The sequence below is a fragment of the Onychomys torridus genome, chromosome 9, assembly GCF_903995425.1.
Source record: "Onychomys torridus chromosome 9, mOncTor1.1, whole genome shotgun sequence".
In the NCBI taxonomy this organism is placed as follows: domain Eukaryota; kingdom Metazoa; phylum Chordata; class Mammalia; order Rodentia; family Cricetidae; genus Onychomys; species Onychomys torridus.
The window spans coordinates 85661927-85682845 of record NC_050451.1 but is presented as its reverse complement, the minus strand read 5'-3'; the positions used below and the strand labels follow the sequence as shown (position 1 = coordinate 85682845).

The following is a 20919-nucleotide window of genomic DNA, read 5'->3' as shown; positions in this document are numbered from 1 at the left end:
AGAAGAAACATACACAAGAATGTTGCTGAATTCGGTTAAGATGGCAGTTTCCTTAGAAGCTGTGTTTTATTACTAAACAACAAAAGAGTGGGGGTGGGAGAGCTGCAACAAGAAATCATTCTCTTGCTTGTTTTCTATCACAAGAATTATGCCAGGAAATTCTGGGTCAGATATAGCACAGAGAAAGTAATAGATAGATAGATAGATAGATAGATAGATAGGTAGATAGATAGATAGGTAGATAGGTGATAGATAGATAGATAGATAGATAGATGATAGATAGATAGATAGATAGATGGATAGATAGATAGATAATTAAAATGGCTTATGATATTGTTAGAAATTACACTGTTCTGTTACAGACAGACTACATCTTTATAGGGCTTCAAGTCAAGCTGGAGTTGAAATTTCTGATTCAAAGTATTCATACTAAGTCTTTAAAAGAGTAGCATCTTGAGAACCTCTAGGCATGGAATTGAATTCCATTTCCTGTATAACTTCAATGGCAATTATCAGACTGGCACATTCACAGACTATGCCAAAGTACTTTACACTTCAAATATAGCATTTTGTGTTGCTAAATCCATGGTGATAGAATATTTAACTCCAATATTCAGTGATAACTTGGGCCTAAGTATCTTATCTGGCAAAGCATATGGGATACTTTTTGTATGCATGCTATGTGCTCACATTTTATTTTTAAAATCTGAAGTAACTGCTAAATTTTATGAAAATTATACATGAAGAAAAATTACATATCCCTACAAACAGTTCTAAGGATAAGTAAGTTTTGTTTTCTCTAAAGCCTCTTTGACTTACTAGCCTGTGAAATGCTTTTAAATTTTATTCTCAGATTATTATAATATTTTGAAGGATATCATAAAAATTATTGACTGCTAATATGTTGTTCTAGATGCTTTAAATATGTTATGTACCTCAAAAATATATCAGAATGATAATTTTAATTTTTCAATACTTTAAAATTACAGTCATGGTTTGAGTACTTTGAGACACAGTGCTAAATAATAACAATATTCCTGCCTTTGTCAAAAACTTACATCAGAGTGGAAGAAGGATGACATAAGCCAGTGAATGCATCAATATCTAATAATATTACTTAACAATGAATGGAAGGAAAATGGTTAGGAAAGGCTAACAGTATCTTCTTGAAGGGATGTTTCTGGTTGGATGATCAGAGAAATCCTTTGCTGAATGGTGGCTTTGGGCAAAAGCAAAGTAAAATGAGGCTTTGATCTGTTCAAAGATATCGATGGAAAGAGCAAATTTCATCTAGCAGACATAGATAGTTAAACTGAAGAACACAAAGAAACAGCTGTAGAGAGTGTAACTTTGCAAGAAAATGGATGGATGAGCTTGAAGACAGTGACAGATAGCCAGGATCACATAGACCATTTTGGATGGTGCTTTGTAGAACTGTTGCCCATTTCTTTTGTCCAATTCTATTTCATGTGATGCTTTTGTGTGACTCTTATTAAAATTTTTATCTAGATGATCTAATTAGAAGCAAAGGAACATACATGCCATAAATATTTGTCCTACTAAAATAGTTTAATCAGATGTAGAAGTTTTGTGCTTTAATCGTTGCATTTGTGAGTCCTGGATGAACTCATAGGAATTAAAGAATTTGGTAAGTGGGCTCTTCTCATTGAAAATAAATTTAAGTAATGAGGAAAATGTGTTTTGTCCAAAATATATGTTCATTCTGAATACTTTCTTTGTACAGGGCCTTTTGAAAGTTGCCATAGATAATGCCAGAGCTCAAGAAAAACAGGTCCAACTGGAAAAAACAGAGCTGAAGATGGATTTTTTAAGGGAAAGAGAGCTAAGAGAGACACTGGAGAAACAGCTAGCCATGGAACAAAAGAATAGAGGTATCTGTGAAACTCCACAAAACTCTAATATTCATTTGAAATATTCAGCAAAATCATATTGTTCTGTGTTGGTGATTTGTTTTAATTTTTGCTACCTTGCCCATAACTGAACTTAGAACAGTACTTGAGTCATGAGCTTATTGTATTTCTGAATGTTTAAGCTGCACATTCTCTGCTGTTTTCTGCCTCAGGGGATTAGATATATCTATTATATCATTGACCATATAATTTTCATTGCTTATAGAGTTTAATGAATTCATAGCATTTAAGATGAGAATGAGCTCTGATAAGATGATAGACATGGATGAAGAATGTGGTATTCAGTCACAATTGCCCTCTCAATACCTCAGAAATTAAAGTTATAAGGCTAGAATAGAAAAGACTGATTATTGAAGCAAAGCAGGTCTGGTAAGATATTTATCAACTGAAATGGAAGCTTGATGAATATCTGAGCAAATAACCGGAGTTAAGTGTTTGTATAATTTTCCTTCTGAATGCTTCATGTTCATTCAACAAGGTCAAGTCCATAAAGTACTTACCAAAATGAATTCTTATTCGATAAAAATAATGGTATTATTGATCTGCAAATTGCTTCTTTTAAAATATTATACTAGTCATCAATAGATAATTTTGAAGGTCACTCATATTTGTATATTTATATTATGCACGAATTTGAAGACTACAACCAATCACTCCTTTGCTTCAGCTACATGATTCCACAATAACTGTAAACAAAGAGGGGATTCCATTTCTTTAATTTTATGAGTATACCATATAAATTCTTCAAGTGCCTTCCTATCATGTTTGATGTGGTCATTTAAAGGTTGTTGTTTCTGTTTTAGGATTTCCCAGGTTTTTTCACTAAATAATATGAATCATTACCTAGTGAGTTTCTAGAATAAGCTTTATTTGAGACACTGTCACATAGCATATAACACAGTTTTAAATATGAATTTTCATAGATTTAAAACCTAAAATAATTTAAGCATGGAAAACATTGATGGCAGGTGTGTTTGAAGTAAATAAGGAAGTTTGAGAAAAGAGCTGAATCTGGGGAACCACTTTTTATGAAATAGCCATGTTTCTATTTTATTCTAGCCTGAAGAAAACTCATATAAGATTAAAAGATAGGCCTTAGGATTTCTAGAAAAATCTTTGGAGACTAGTGAGTCTAACAACAAGGTTTCTCTTCAGTTTTATTTTTTTAACCACTAGAGAGCAAAACATCTGCAGATCACACTTTGAACCTCCCATTTAACTAACTTCCAACAGTAAAATAAAAGTAATAATTATCCATACTCACCTACTATGAATGCATCTGCTGAAGAAATGAATTATCCTGAAGACAAACCAATTCATTTCCTGCAATCCTATAGGAGAAAATTGAGTGCTCCGTGGTTGGGTGCTGTGTATCCACATATTAGTAGTATGATTGTGTGCAATTTATAACATATTTCAAAACTACTGTATCTTTTCATAGATAAATATCAAATAGTAATATTTGTAAAGAAAAAATATAAAATAACATTAGAATAAGCATTTAATTCTTAAATAAAGAAAACTAGCATTAATTAGAAATCAGTGTTAATTATTTCTCATATAAGAATGTAATCAATTCAGTGGGGGTAAAATAATTTGAGATATATGATACAAAAACAGTAAACTCAACAGGTTAATGGACTGTCATCTAAGTAGAATTAGTGATGATACAAATGTGACATGTGGAGATTAGAAACTAAAAGTATAAATATTTACTAGAATATTTTTCCTAAGTTTATGTTCTGATTAAATATGATATTAAGTAAAACCGTTATTCTTTGATGGGTAGCAAGAAACTTAGAATGGTTACTCTTTATATCTAAAAATGAATTTTGGAATAGTGGTGTTGACAAACAGGTGCTCATTAATTATCCAAAGCACTTATTAATTATCCAGAAAGATAATTTTAAAGAACTTATATTTCCACCACAGTGCTGATTGCTCTCCATCTTATTCATGGGGAGACAGAGTGAAACGGTTTAACTCTATGAATGTACATTTTTATTATGTATATTGTTATTATTAGTTGATTAACCTTGGGCACCACTATTGCAATTATCTAGTGGGAGAAAATATAGCACAACCAAGTTCTGTGTCATTCTCTACCTTTTATATTGGTTTTTCAAGACAGGGCTTTGGAGGCTGTCCTGGAACTCGCTTTGTAGACCAGGCTGGCCTCGAACTCACAGAGATCCACCTGCCTCTGCCTCCCAAGTGCTGGGATTACAGGTGTGCATCACCAGGCCTGGCTCAAGTGAGGTTTTATATTTCACTGAAATTACATCAAAATGAACCTGCAACATGTTTTCTTGAAATAAGTTATAGTGTTACACATTTGTTAGGAAAGAATCATTTTCAGAAAAAAATATCAAAAGAAATTACTGCTTCTATATATTAATAACAGAAGTATGTTGTTCCTCGTATACAAGTCCATATTTCCTAAAATCTGAAGGAGTTATTATTAAAATATAGTGTGTGTGCTTTTTTGTTTTGTTTCTTTTTTATTCCACAGCATCCGTGGAGGAACTGCCTCCTGAGTCCAGGAGAGATACATACAAAAGCATCCACTATTCAGTATGCTCTGCAATGATCTGATCCAAGGGCAGAGACTAAGCCACACACGTTTCATTTAATCAAGCTTCCTTTATCAGTGAACACAAATATTTACCACGGTCAGCACGCCACTGAATCTTTCTCCACGGGGCAATTAAAGTCATTCTTGTAATCATTTTAGGCTAAAATAAAGAACTGACTTTTATGGACATTTTCTTGGGAATTATTTTAGATGAGGTTAGAATGTGGCAGCTTCCTACTTTCGTCCAGACTCTGTTCGTTAAGGAGGAATCAGTATAATAAGGATTATCGACTGTAAGTCAGCATCATTATAAACATTCTGAAAAGTAATATGCAGATCTCTTTTCCAGCCATTGTCCAAAAGAGGCTAAAGAAGGAAAAGAAAGCAAAGAGAAAGCTGCAGGAAGCCCTAGAATTTGAGACAAAACGCCGTGAGCAAGCAGAGCAGACACTGAAACAGGCAGCTTCCGCAGACGGTCTCAGGGTCCTAAACGGTAAGAACACGCATGTGTTTTGTTGTTGTTGTTTGTTTTGTTTCTGCATAAGCAACTCTGATTTGTAGCAGCGATGTGGACATGTGCCTGTAGGTTTTTATAAGTCTGGGTCTCACGAGTCATTCAGCAAATGCTTTATCTATCTATCTATCTATCTATCTATCTATCTATCTATCTATCTACCTATCTTTAATCTCAGTATCTGGGACCTGGCATTGCTTTTCTGCTTACCAAAATCCATTTCTACAGAAAAATGATAAAAGGTTCATCTAAGAATTCCTCTTCCAACCTGTTTTATGAACCATGTTACTTTACTTATCTACACACACCTTCTGGAAATTCTGATGGTTTACAGTTTTGTCAGACCTTCAAAAGATGATAAAGATTTACATGGTTTTAATTCAGCATCAAATAAACAGATAACTCTTTTTTTCCCTGACAGCAGGAATCAAATGAAATGTATGTCATTCTTACATCTCTGTGCTTTCAGACTCCCTGACCCCAGAGATAGAAGCTGACCGCAGCGGCGGGAGACCAGATGCAGAAAGGACAATACAAGGTAGGAACCGCAGCAGGCTATAAATCTAGATCTTGCTATATGAGTTTTTCCTCAGCTTTAGGCTGCTACTCAAGCATGTAGCCTACCATCTGGGCCACATCAAAACAAGTTCAAACAAGGTCAAGTTCATCTTGCTTGTTTATATGAGTGAATTCATTTTGTCCTGATAGATTTTCTTTAAATTAACAGGTCATTTCTGTTTATATAATGCAATTAAAAGGAATAATTAATTTTAAACAATGTATGATTTAATCTTGGACACAGTAAATGTGTTTTATTGAATGTTTGAAGCACAATCTAATTCTGGCAGGGTTTATAATTTCCATTCTACATAAAGTCATAGATCACACAAATAGTTTTTAAATTTAAACATGTCTACTCATTTTTGTGGCAGTTGCTGCAGGATACATACAAAATAGACTATCAGAATGTTAAGAGTAAGAAAGATTGTTTTGGTCCTATGCAGATTTCCACATTATGTATACTATAATATTCTTTTATAATGATGAAAATCTGGTGAGCAAGGTCATATATAGTATACTAAGGAGTTTGTTTTAAATATTCAGAAAAGCTAAATAGGTATATGTGAAGCAAGAACAAAATCAGAAAGCAAGACTTACTTTCAATCACCTACTCCATACAACAAATATAATAACAGCACGAATACATAAATGGGAAAAAAGCATTCCTTTCTACTCCAAGTGAAGATTATACTTCCAGGGGAAAACTAAAATGTCTAATGACCATAGTCTTCCAAACTGTTTTATTTTACATTTTAAGCCCAATAATTTTTAGAGCATCATTTGAGCATAATTGTTTTACTTACTCAGTCAACTCCAAAAGTGTCAGCCTTGGCTTAGTGTAAAAGAAATATTCTTGTTTTGTATTGTATAATACAATAAATAACTTTCAAAATATGAATATTCCTGGGGATATAATATTGTTTTTAACCAATATTTATTTGTCCAGAAGTCGTAATAGTTTTAAATAGTAAGATTTATTCATGCTATTAGGAAGCATTTTATTTTTAATTATATAGCAGCTTAATAATAAATGTGGAAGGTTAATGAAATTCATGTAATTTTTAGATGCAAAAGTCTCTCATTTTTAAAAGAATAATATATTTCAATAGAGTTATGTTTTTTTGGATCATAGGAAAAGAACATATATAGTAAAAGAAGTTACACTTCCAAAAAGCCAACCCTCATTATAAGGGAGAGTAAAAGAGCAGCCCTGTGCTGTCTACACAGGGGATATGCACACATTAATTCAGACAATGTTAAAATACTCTACGAAAACTCAAAACAGTCAATATATGTGTATATGTATGTACACGTATATATATGCATATATATCCATACATATATACGTATAAAATTTTAAGCTGATCGAAATTGAACATAAGCAAAAATGATTTAAAAACATAAATCTTTGTATGTATTTATCGTTAGTATTGAGAACTGATTAAGCAATGGTTTAATTTTTTGGATTTTTTTCAATTAGATGAGGTGACACATGCCAGTAACCCTAGCACTTTGGAGAGTGAGGCAGGAGGATTTCGTGTTAGAGTCCAGCCTAGGATAATTAGTGATATTTTGTCTCAAAAACCTTAAATCACACCAATTATACAAATATATCTCATGGAATATATCTAGCATAGTGCACTGGAAACAGCATTGGGTAACTAATGAAAGTATTATTATTTTTACTTTATATTTTAAAGTTCACATACAATCAAACTGGTACTTTAATATAATTAAAGTCTTGCTGTATGGGGCTGAATATTGAAAATGCCAAATTTATATTGTTGTGATTTATTTATTCTGAAAAAATACTTTCTTGTCATTTTTATGCTACCAAGAATTATATCAACTGAATAACAGTAAATATAACCAAATTATTTCAGGATTTGGGAAACAAAATGCTTGCAAAATAATTTAAAAACAAATTTAAATAATTACAAAATTATTTTTAAACAGAAAAATCAACCATTTATATTCCTTCCAATTGTTGTTTTAAAAATGCAGAGTTTTCATTTCTAATGCACTTAGCACTATTCATAATTTTGATTAATGATTTTTCCAAAATATTTTTTTAAAAATTGAGATGAATTGCTGTATACTTATTAGTTTCTTCTTTCCTTCTTTCTTTTCTTCTTCTTCTTCCTCCTCCTCCTCCTCCTCCTCCTCCTCCTCCTCCTCCTCCTCCTCCTCTTCCTTTTGCTTCTCCTCCACTTCCTCCTTCTTCTTCTTGACCAGGCTGGCATGGAACGCACAGAGATCTCACTTCTTAGGCTTCCTAAATGCTGGCATTAAAGACATGTGCCACCACATCTATCCCTATTTTTCCTTAAGTACATATTTCCAAAATAGTTTTCCTATTTCTGATCTTTTATATAACAAAAATTTTTTCAATAGAACTCCATTAAGTAAAGTTTTTCTTTTTCTTTCTTTCTTTTCTTTCTTTCTTTCTTTCTTTCTTTCTTTCTTTCTTTCTTTCTTTCTTTTCTTTCTTTCTTTCTTTCTTTCTCTCTCTCTTTTTCTTTCTCTCTCTCTCATTCTCTCTTTCTTTCTTCCCTCCTTTATTTCTTTCCTTCTTTTTTTCTTTTGTCTTTTGAATTTTTTTTTTTTTTAATGTAAGACTAACCTAGTACATTTGGAATTAACAGAACCGAATTAAGCATGAACTGGGGAAATCAAAGATTGATGTGTGGTAGTAAAATCTTTCTAAAAGCAAAACAGGAAAGAGGGGTAAGAGTGAGTCCAAACCCATTCCTTCTTTATGAACCAGTCTCTGTCATGCATTTTGGGAGCTTCTTCACTGGTCAAAAATGAAAAATACAGAAAAAAAAATCACATAAGCCATCCTTGATTCACGGTCTCAACCAGAGTCCTCAAGCCCACCTGCAGTGATATGCTCAGCTGCTTTCTTGTTTCCAACCCAATCATAACATAAATCACTCTATATTCTGAAATAGACCCATATTAATTGGTAAGCAGAAATCAGCCCACAACTTTTATGTTCATCATGTATTTTTAACACTTTAGCCATAAATAATATCACATGTGGCATTGGAGTTACTCACTTAGAAGTTGGGTACTTAAATACTGCTCATATGCCAGTTAGTTGCCATCATAGAAGTCACCCCAGCTGAATAGACAGTATCTCACAGGCATTTTATATCACCATTTTCATCAAAGCAAAAAGATGGGAAAGAAGAAAACACCATGGTTTAGGAAATATTGCTGAGGAATAAAACTACTTTTCTCAACTAGTGAGATAAATCAGCTTATGGTGCACAGGGAAAAAGTTCTACATCACTGATATGGCAAGTAACTAAGTCAAAATTCATGAGTTTGGTTGAGATTCTAAATGCAGAACGAATATCCAAATCTATAAAGGTAACTTACTTAAGTTTCTAAATTGCATTTCAATTAGTCTATACTGTGCATTGTAATAGGAATCTACACTGTAATTTCTGTTGGAGTTTGAAAAACTCTACTTCCCTTTTTATAAGATCTTTTGAACATATAGATAGAATTCATACAAGCCTTCAGTAAGTAGTTTTTATTGATCAGTCAACAAATATGATCGCAAACCTCACTATACTTTCACATTCAAACACATGTGTACTGTAGATAAACAAACCCATAACTAGATAGCTTTATTCATTTGAATCCTATACCTGTGTTATCCTGTCTCCATAGTCAACAACATCTTTAGTGACTTCATATTATTTCGTTTGAACGCTCATAGCATTTTCCCAATTCATTTAGACGTGTTTTAGCTGTACCAGATTATAGTACATGATTTTTATTTATTTTTTGTTGCCTCACAAGAAACTCAAAGTTCAGTGCGCAAAGCTGCCATCCTTTTGTAATTCCATCTGGTCTAACAATCTTTCTTCGTTAATACACATTGAGGAAGTATTGATGCTGATCTTTCTCTCCAGCATACCTTTATTCTCTGTTCATTCACACCTCCTACTTTTCTATATCCCTTACATAGTGGAAGTGTTATTACTCTTTTCCTGAAAGCCATACAGGTTTCGTTTCCTCCTAACCACTTGAGACACATTATACCCTTTGCTGCCCATTTATCCATCCTCAAAGTCTCAATGTAAAAGCTACTATGTCCAAGAGGACTTCCCTCTCTCCTCCTCTCTCCTGCCCCTGGAGTACCTACTGATTACTCACAACCAGTCCCTCCTCCTAGAGGAGGAAGCTTTCTGTTCCTCCTCAGGACCAAGCTGTGCATTGTTCAATTTCCTTTGGCTGTAGCTGGGGCAGACTTTGCTATCTGGTTTTGTTCTTGACTGTGGCCCTGCTTCCTGGTGGAGTATTGGGCATGTAGTAAGGCTCTCTGCTTATTCCTTGAGAAAACAAATCAGATGCTGATAAACTGTTAGAGATTGTGTATGTGAAGATCTTCCAGGACTGATTTCCCAGACTTTAGCTGGAGAAACTGAGAGGAGGGGAAAAAGATGACATGATGCTGATGAAGAGAGTCAGAATTCATAGATTCTCACAGAATTAATGCTTTCATTTGACGGCAGAGATGACAGTTTTGTTTCTGTATTTATTTTTGTATTTTGACCTCTGATTTAGACGATGTAGATATTTACCTACATTCAACATTATATTTAAATTGGTGCATGAGATGGCTTTTTGGAGCCCACTACCTATGCTGGGAAACCTCGCACAGCCTTGAAGCAGGGGGAGGGGCTTGGACCTGCCTCTACTGAATGGACCAGGCTCTGCTGACTCCCTATGGGAGGCCATACCTTCTTGTAGGAGGGAATGTGTAGTGGGTTGAGGGTGCGGGGAAAGCTGGAGGGGCAGAAAGATGGAAGAGGAGGATCTGTGATTAGTATGTAAAATGAATAAAAAATTTCATAAAAAGTAGAAAAAAGGGGAAAAAAGAAATTCATATACTATTTTCCTATAATCACACTTACAAAGAAATGTAACTTTTATTTGTATAAATTAACCTCAACCTTCTTTTAAAATTTGTTTTATTTAAAAATCATCAAATATTGAATATTATGCCATCTACAAATTCTACTATAATGTGATGAATCATATATGTATTACTTCTTCACATGTATTATATAGAAATTTTCCAAAATACCTCAAAACTTCTACTTCCCTAATAATAGTTTTTCTTTTCATTTCTTAAGTAATATCTTGTCATGAAATGTAAATGTGAGCTGTAGTTCCCCTGACATCTTACTCTATCTGCAAGTTAAGCTTACAAAATCTTGACTTCACTTGAAAGTACATCTCTTTTATTTACATCCAATAGCCATAATCAAAACTACTTGGCTTTCTATTCTCTTTTTGACTGATCTCAGATCATAGAAAACCAAATACTATTCCACTGAAAACACATAAAAGGCTTGCCTTCACATTCATAATCTTTTTTTTTCAATTTATAAATATCTTCTTTCTGCTTTCTAGATATTTGAAGATGCATGCTGACTTTTTAAATTATTCATCTACTCAACAAATACATTTTAACATTGATGTTATGCCAAGCACACTTTCTTGATGTTATTGCCTTAGTATTGGGAAAGGACTTTATGATATAGTGAAGCTCTTTGTTGTACAAAGTAGGAAACTGAGGCTTAATGAGTGGAGATGGCTTATTAAAGATTGCAGCAAGAATTTGTCAAAGTTAGAACTGTAATGCCTTCCAGTTGTTTGATACATTGCTGTATTTTCTTCTGGAGTGTTTATAGATTGAAGTTGTTAAATGATGTTCTCTTTTCTTCTTTAAAATAGAGGATTTCTATTTGACTGAAAGTTTACAAGTACAAATTATGATGCTAACACTGATAGATGTTTGTGTATGTGTAAGTGTGTGTGTGTGTGCCTGGTGTGTGTGTGTGTGTGTGTGTGTGTGTGTGTGTGTGTGTGTTTGTACTTTGTATATATGTACGTGAGCTTTGTATGTGTATGGGGGTGGGTGGGTGGGTTCTATGATCCAGGTTCTTACTATGTCATAGGCTGATTCTAACTTGCAGCCCTTCAGGTGTAATGTGCACAGCACCTGAGAAGCACAAAGAAAGAAATCCCATTGGGCAAGCTTTCTCTTTTTCCCTCTTGTTTTCAATCTATCCAGATCACCACCAAACTATAGGACTTGTGTGAACTCCATTCAGGGTGGATCCTCTTTTCACTTACTCTTTGCTGGAAACAGCTTCACAGACGTACCATGAGGAGTACTTTATCAGTCTTCCAGGCACTTTTCAGTTCAATCAAGTCAACAATTAAGATTAGGCAATAGGGTTGAGAATGAATGTTTATGGCTCCATCTCTCCTGTCTTATATAACATCATCATTAAAAGGAAAAGTAAAGGCAAAGATCAGAGGGGTAAATTAATCCCTGATTATCATTCTACCAGTTAGTTGTATCGCTTGCACTAGAATCAAGACTAATAGAAGCCTAGAATTACATGTTTCTGTTTCAGGATAACTACTTACAGTCACATTACTCATTTCAAGAACCTATAACATTGTGAGAAAATTTAATTTATTACTAATAAAATCCAAAAGTATTTACTACTGAAGAATGACTTAAAGGCAAAGCATTATTTTCTTTCTTGTTGTTTATCCTTTTATTAGATGTTATACCTATAATGCACTTGTAGTCATTTTCACACACTGGGAACATCTCACTCTAAATAAATAAAGTATCAAATAAAATTAAGAAATTAATTCTACAGACACAAATATTCATCTTCATATCCAAAACTTAACATGTAGTAGACTTACAAATGTATGTATAATATCATTAATATTCAATATCTCTACTTAGCATATTGTCCTGGTTAATATTTTGTCAAATTGACACAAGCTGCAGTCAACAGTGGATGGAGCCAACACTGCTCAGTTGTTCTTCAGTTGTATGAGAAAGCAGCCTAAGCAATCGCTGAAAAAGATAGCCAGTAAACCACATGGGTTAATGGCCTTGGTCTCAGTTCCTACCTACAGGTTCCTGCCTTGGCTTTTCTCAATAGATTATGACCCAGTATGTGAAAACCAAATAAACACTTTCCTCTCTAGTTGCTCCTGATGATGGTGATTTATCAAAGCACCAGAAGCCCTAACTAATACACCAACCTTCAGATTCTTATGGAATGTGTGTTTGAATAGAGGATATTAAAAGGCAATGCCAGACTTGAACTTCAACAGTGCTTCACTGAGACTTCCTTAAACTTACAGCTTAAAAGGTTTTCATGAAAAAGTGAGTCAAACTGGATTGTCATATACTTGCCTTCTGAAAATTCGCTTTCCTGTACATGAAAACAAACCTCTGAGATTCCAGAGTGAGGATTGCTGACTTATCTATACAGAACCCACAGTTCAGAGTTTCCAGGATTTCTCCTAGGCTTCAATATCTGCTTTATTATTTTTCATCTTTGATCAACCTCAGTCTCAAAGGGTTAAGATGATATTGAATAAAATGATCCATGTAAAGAAAGCTCTTAGCATCTACTACACATTAGTACTCACATAGATATATTTTAGTAGTTAATATTAAATTTGATTATTATGAAATAATGTATTTACTATACCATTATCAATGCCTAAACCCTAAAGCTGTTATTACTCTAAAACATAATTTTCATTTCCTTTCTCGGAAAATTGGTCATTATTTAGTATACAATTTTTAATTAGTCCTATAGGTAACTGTTTGTGGAGAGTTTACTAGGAAATAATTTAGTTATGTAAACCAATTTTCCATATGAAACAATTTGATTAAAATAAAACAACAAGAATAAACATTGTAAAATCAAAACAAACAAGCAATAATAATAGCATAGGATTTGTAACTAGCTCTATACAGCCAACATTACATAAGGACTCCTGTTGTGCAATTTGGATATAACAGCCTGGAGATAACCTCAACTATTTTCTTTCTTCTAAAAATATAACTATTAAAATTGTATTAGTTGAACAAAACAAAGCAATAACAAACTTAGTCCTTTCAGTCCTTTGACAGTAATTTTTGGCACTTGGCATTATTTCAACACAGCCAGTCACTTTATGATGGTATTTATTCAGCTGAACAAAAAGTAATATTGATTGTAGGTAGTAACCAACAACCAATATATAGTTCCATACTTATGAATCATTGATTACTATTAATTTCACTAGAAATCATATGGATTAACATTAAATATTTCTAGGAGTACATATGTATTTAAAATTTTATAAAATGTTAAAAACGAATGGAAGCACACAAATTATGAACCAAAGGCTGTGGAGTCCCCAGCTGGATCAGGCCCTCTAGATAAGTGAGACAATTGAATAGCTTGAACTGTTTGGGAGGCTCCCAGTCTGTGGGACCAGGACCTGTCCTTAGTGCATGAGCTGGCTGTTTGAAACCTTGGGCTTACACAGGGACACTTTGCTCAGTCTGGAAGGAGGTGACAGGACCTGCCTGTACTGAATCCACCAGGTTTAAATGAATCCCCAGGGGTACCTTGATCCTGGAGAACATGGGAATGGAGGGGAGGGGCTGGGGGGAAGGTGGAGGTGGAGGCGGGAGGGGGGAGGACAGGGGAATCCATGGCTGATGTATAAAATTTAAAACACATAATAATAAAAAATAATAATAAATTATAAAATATTAAATTAACATTTATTTGTAGTGCCAATATATACATTGTTATTTCTTAAAAACTAAATATTAAAAAGTAAACTTTTTGTAAGTATCTTTAAACTCCAAGTGCCAAAACCCTCTTAAAGATTTTTCTTTGGAATAATTTCTTTCCCTTAGATCAATTATACAGAAAATTATTCTTAGTAAACATTAACTATTAAAGCACTAAAATACTGGTATAACATATTCATTATTATTATATAAACTCCTTCTTGTATTTGATGTCATATAGCAAATTTATAATGTGTTTGATATCATTTTTCTTGCAAAATTCTATAAAGTATTGGATGTGAAATTCAGGGATATAGAAATTCTATATGACATGTATTTGGGATTTCAAAAGTTGACATTACGTGCAAGTTTAGAGCAAGAAATGGGCACTGTGCAAGTACATTTCTATAGTGTTGAGGCATCATTCCTAATACAGAGCAAGTAATTTATAAATAATTGAAGGTAAATAGCTTGTTTGTAAATGCATTTCTGATAAGGCTTTAATGTTGTTTGAAGACCTAAAATAAAACAAAGCGATAAGTTTGGGGAATGATATTAACAGTGGACCTTATAGACCAATGCTGGGTCTGCTTTGATTGAGTGTCATAATTACTGATATGGAAGAGTGACCAGGCAAAGTAGATCAATAAAATTCTCAATTGATCATCATTTACAAAGCATAGCATGCATCAATTTCAACAGAGCTGAATAAAGAGGAACATTTAGAAATTTAAGGATGAGGGAAACAAAGTCACCTTTGTAAGAAAATTTATGATCTGCTTTTAGCCAACACTAAGAAACTTCAACACGGAATCATAACATATGTGCACCTATCATAATTGCCACAGCTTCTTAGTGTCGATGACAACCTGAGGGCTGAGAAATGTGTCGGAGAGAAGAATTTCAATACGACTTGTGGATTACAGTCATAAATACAGAATTTTAATTGATGACACTAAGAATATGAAACAATTTGAGAATTTTTTATTAGGATCAGCAACTCATTTCTTTAACCTTGGTAGAATGTTATTTTCATTTTTATGAGAAACTTGCAAGTTTGTGCTGAGAAATTTTAACTTCTATTATCAAGGGAGGAAATCAATGAATATTATAACCAATGTTTTGCTTGTTGAAGATGGTACTGAAAAGATACATATAACATATATCAGTGAATGTACAGCATGTACTAAGCATCACTAGGTTCACGGCCTTCCTCTTCCTTTACAATAGTCTTAACATCTTAGGGAAGTTTAAGAAACAGGATAATTTCTTTAAAATAAAACATAAATATATGTTTTCAAACAGTTTATTATATTTGAGTTTCATAAGTGTGATCTTTAAATATTTTAGTTATTGACAAGGGATACTTTAGTGTTCATTTAAATATGGAATAAATATGAACAAAATTTAAAAATTGATATGCAAACAAATGGTCATGGAAAATATATTATCAACTTGGATAACATATGTCATTTAGACATTTGAGACATATAACACCCTTTGATACAAACACTCACTCAGGAAAAAATTAAAACATAATCATTTAGACCATAAATATAAAAAGCTTATGCTGCGTTATTCCACCTCCCATGGTTAGGGACAGAATGTAGACATGCCACAATAATGTTTTTTTTTTTTTATTTCTACTGTTCGAACCATATTAATGAGAACATCATTTTGGAGAACTAATTATTTCTATTTGTCTTGTGTCACACTTTCTAATTCCCCTATATTAGCACAGCCAAAGCAAATTAATTGCTTTTCCAACAGTTGAACCTTGGCCAAGAATGAGCTCACATTCCCTTCCAGTTTCCCTGTTTGTGGGAGTGCATTGTGTCAAAAATTTCTCTTGATACTAAACATAGTCTCAAGAATACCTTCACAGATTTCTGTGTGCTCACTTGATGAAATTTATAAGTTTAAGTGACCCGCTAGGAAAGATAAAGTTCTTAGCTGCAAGATTATACATCAAAACAGTTAAAGTGAAATTAAAATTAAATGAATGAATCTCACTGAAGCAAAAAAAGCAGTAATTAATGGTTCCCTTAATTGTCTTCATAAAATATTTGCATGGGTCTAATTTGCATAATTTGCATGTATTAATTAATCTTTCAAAGGAATTTTGTGCTGAGAGAAGCCAAAAAATCTCTTTGTTTTATTTAATATCTAATGAAATATTTATCTTCTTTAATGAACTTCTCATCTTCATTAAAATAAAAATTGCACAAGTTTGTATGTTTTAAATGTTTTTATAATTGAAGTATTCAAAAAATCTCTTTAGACTTACAACAGCTGAAAAACAAACACATCATTTAGCATTCAGTATCATTTCCACAGCACTTACACTTTAAAAAAAGAAAGTTCAACCTCACTTTCTAAAAGGTGGCAGAGCATTTGGTAAATGAAAATTGCTCTTAGTTTGAAGAGCTAAGATTTGTGAAGCCTGATTATTTCTTTCAATGGCAATGGCTGAGATACCAGACAACAAAAGTACAGATAAGCAAAATCAGTTTGTTCAATTGTTCAGTAAAAGGTCTACTGGATGAAAACATTTTGGCTAGTTCAAAGAAATAAGTCCATTAAAATTCACTTATATATTTGTAATGAGTGTTAGATCAACAGTATTTCCTGGCCGAAGCTTCCCAGTTTCAACTTTATTTTAAATCTGTCTATGGAAGAATTGCAGCAGGGGTCCTGCTCTCAGAAACTGAGGGATCATAGTGAAAACCAAGAAACGTGCCTTGGAAGGGTTGGAATCTGAAATATCTGTCTAGTGCCAAGTCATATGTATTCATGGAAAATGAGAAAATGTGAGGGATGAACATGGAAGTAAAGAAGACATAAGGCTAGAGGAACAACGATCTGTCCATGGCATTCATTCTTTATGATGTGGCTGTGTTTCAGGGTGTTGTGAAAAGGCTCATTCCTAATGGAGCTGAAGGGATGTGGAGTGTTTTCTCATTTTTCTTTTCTTTTATCTTTGTTTCTATGGCAAGCTCTTTTCATATTTGTGGAAACTGAGGCACATGAATATACATCACTTAACTCAACACTAAACTGAAGATCTGAGTCCCCTTTGCTTTCTCTATGACAGACAACTTTTTATTTCATCGTAATTTACAAAGTGGTTGTGAGTACCTAAATGCAGCCCAGATAATAACGGTGGCATAAATTTAAAAGGATTAACATTCATAATACAAATCTATAATTCTCTCCCTGTAAAGTTTAGTAATGTTATAAAACCAATTAGGTTGACTTTGGAGGTCCTGTGAATCTCATCTTTAGTGAAAAGTCATTTTCTGTGGTCATTACATTTTCTTAAGAAGTGCTTTCTGAAATAAAACAGAGTTTAGGTTTTTTTGTGGTAAAGAAAAATCCAGTCCTTTATAGGGGGGATTAATAAATCAGTGATAAAATAAATTCCAATACAGAATTTATTTGACACCAACATAATTTATTAAGCTGAATGCAAAAGGGTTAAAATTAACATGATGCAATTCAGTGCCAGGAAAGCACTGGTGAACTAAGATACCCTACTGCTATTCATGTTGTGACTTTGGGATTTCACTTTAACTGATGAAGACAGTTCTTCTACTAACATTCTTATGCCACCAGAATGTCAAAAACATCCAATTTTTTAGTGTAAGTACAGGCGTGATGTGTCCACAGTCTGTGTACACACAAACATATGGACTCTGGATCCTGAGCTCCTGGATTCATATTCCGGTGTTTCTGTTCATTCTTGTTGTAGTGCTGAATGTGTAAGCAGATAACTTTGGGTTTTGAATTTCAGTCTCTAAATCTCAGAAGAAGACAGGAATAGCCACCTTCCAGACCTGCTCTTCTCCTGACATTAATTAACATACGCAGAGAATTTAGGGTGGTGCCTAGTAGAAGCCACTGTTGGCTGTTTATACAACTAGATACAATTTTAATGTAGTAGTATTCCCAATCATATCCATTCTTGGAAAACATTGCACATATCCTGGGAAGGAGAAGTCTTAAAAGAAATTAGCCAATGAAAGCACTTTGCTCTGCTGATCACTCAGACTTTTCTTTAAGGCACTATTTAAGCTGGCATATGGAAAGAGTGAATACCAGATTTTTCAGGGCACTTAAAACTTCCACAACAGTGAGTGAATTTCACTATTTAGGTCAATTTTTAAAATACAGCATAAGAGGAATAATTTATAGCTACAAATTATATGTGAATACATATAAATTAAATAAAAGATAAGCTACTCTTTTACTCAAATTTAAGATGGAAATGTTAGAGTCTCTTAATTTTTTAATTATATTTTGGCAAATCTCTGTTAATATGATTTGTATTATCATACAGTGTGGAGTATGGAGTAACTACACACTCTTTTAATTCATATATAATCACACTCCTGAGATAGTAAATCTCCAAACAGAGTTCCACTTAAGCTTACTAATTATACCTATAAAACAATGAATGATGGCTACAAATTATTGGATCTGACTCTCATTCTTTATTTATTTCTCCCTAGGAGAAAGCGTGCTTGATGGGGAGATTTCAGACCATAAATTATCCCCGTATGTATTCAGGTGTACTGTGTTTAACTCTGATTCTATACGATGACTTTACATTTCATTCTGAAGCTCATGAGGTCAGGGCAGTAGAATTAAGAAGTAGATGTTTGCGCATCATGGTGAAATATTAGCTTGTATTAATAATTATAATGACTTTATTTTTAATGGCTTGTGGTGCTTAATACAGTTTTAAGCCTATCTGAATTTGAGTTATTATAGTCATGGCTGGTTTTACTAAGTATCTCCACCAAAGCTTTATAAACTTGTGCAATCTCGGCTTCATCCATCATCACTGGGAATAAGAATGAATTGTATAAGTGAGTGAAAATTAGTTAGTTATAAGATAACATGAGAGGATCTCATATACCTCTTCTGACTCAACAGAGGATAGTACACAACTGATCTTGGCTGCATATGTGGTGCTGTCAGCCCAACAATGCTACATGTTTTCTAAATGATCTCAGAAATACAAATTCCTTTATAGTGTTGTACTGTGGAAGCCTGCACAAGATGTGGGTTTCTTTATTCTCTGGTAATAGTAAGACAACTACAAACAAGGAGCCTGTTATCTAGCATAGCCTCTAAACAAATTTTTAAAAAATCAGCCCTTGACTTATAAGCAGTGGTGAAATGCTGACACTTTTTGATTGAATGAAATACTTCTGGTTCTTATTAACTCTGAATTCAGGCATACTTGAGATGATAGTTTGAAGTCCACTCCCCTACATCATTCTTTTTGTACATGTAATTCAGATTACTCGTTACATGAGACATTTTCGAATGTGAATATCTCAAATAATAAGAAATATCCAAGGGGCCAGCTCTAAGGTGCAGTGAGTAAAGGCACTTTTTACCAAGCTTAAAGACCTGTGTTGGATCCTCAAGACCCACATGGTAGGAAGAAAAAACTGAATTCCATCTATTGTCCTTCTTCAGGGATGTATCTGCACACAAGCACACATACACATGTTGTTGGAGTTTTCCTGCCTGGCCCACAGTCAGGACAAATCTCTCTCACTGGCCAGTCCCACAGTCACTCAGACCCAACCAAGTAAACACACAGAAACTTATATTGCTTACAAACTGTATGGCCGTGGCAGGCTTCTTGCTCTCTAGTTCTTATATCTTAAATTAACCCATTTCTGTTAGTTTATAATTTGTCACATGGCTCATGGCTTACCAGTACCTTACATCTTGCTTGTCATGGTGGCGGCAGGCAGCTCTCTCTCTCTCTGCCTTCCTGTTCGCAAAATTCTCTTCTCTGCTTCTCCCGCCTACATTTCCTCCCTGGCCACTGGCCAAACAGCATTTTATTTATACAGAGTGATATCCACGGCACTTCCCCTTTTCTTTTTTTTTAAAAAAGGAAGGTTTTAACTTTTACATAGTAAAAATACTTAGAACAATTATCAAGCAAAAATTGTAGTTACCATATTAAAGAAGATATTCTATCTATCTTATATTTGTGAGTCTAAGGTTTTATATCTAACTTATCTTTTATCATAATTGAGGAAATTATAACTATCTAGACTTCAACCACATCAAAGACCTCAGAAGGATATAATATTACCTGAGAAATGCAAGAAGGACACAAGAAACTTTCAGGAGTCTTGTAGGGTAGACAGAGACAGCTGGCAGCCTGGACAGTCATCTAATGATCCTTCGTAAAGTTGGGGCATTTGTCTTCAGCCCACAGGGCTAGAGTCTCTTGGTCACTTTTTTCAGTGTCCTGTAGAATGTCTGGCAGTTTCCTCTGCAAAGCAGGAACCTAAAGGACCATTTTGTCAAGCGAAGTTCAGTGGTCACCTTTCTATGGGTCCTGCATGTCCAGTTGATTGAGCAGTCCAGGCAAGAACAGTTTCTTGCCCACATGGCTATTTTTGCCAAGGTGAAGATAAACTCCATATGAAGTGTCTTCAATCCCCATCCTCCTCTCTGAAGTAAATCTGGTGCTGCCAGGAGCAGACATGTCTCACTGTCCAGAAGGGCTGAATTTTAAGAATATTTTAAATGCCATGTTCTGTAGGTCTTTGAAGTATTTGAAGATTACATATCTATCTGAAATATCTCTATGTATACCTGGAAGACTTAACTAACATGGCTACGAGTATGATTACCATAGATGACTAATTATTAATCTATTTTT

At 33.8% G+C, this 20919-nt stretch overlaps 1 protein-coding gene across 1 annotated transcript in view; it reads left to right on the top strand.

Annotated features, from left to right (window-relative positions):
- The window catches only part of Dach1 (dachshund family transcription factor 1), a 238869-nt gene that overhangs the window by 195575 nt on the left and 22375 nt on the right, over positions 1–20919 (top strand). Inside the window, exons 9-11 of the mRNA XM_036198536.1 lie at positions 1745–1892; positions 4856–4999; positions 5490–5558. Coding sequence (XP_036054429.1) covers positions 1745–1892; positions 4856–4999; positions 5490–5558 — 361 coding nt within the window. The remainder of the gene's footprint in view (positions 1–1744; positions 1893–4855; positions 5000–5489; positions 5559–20919) is intronic.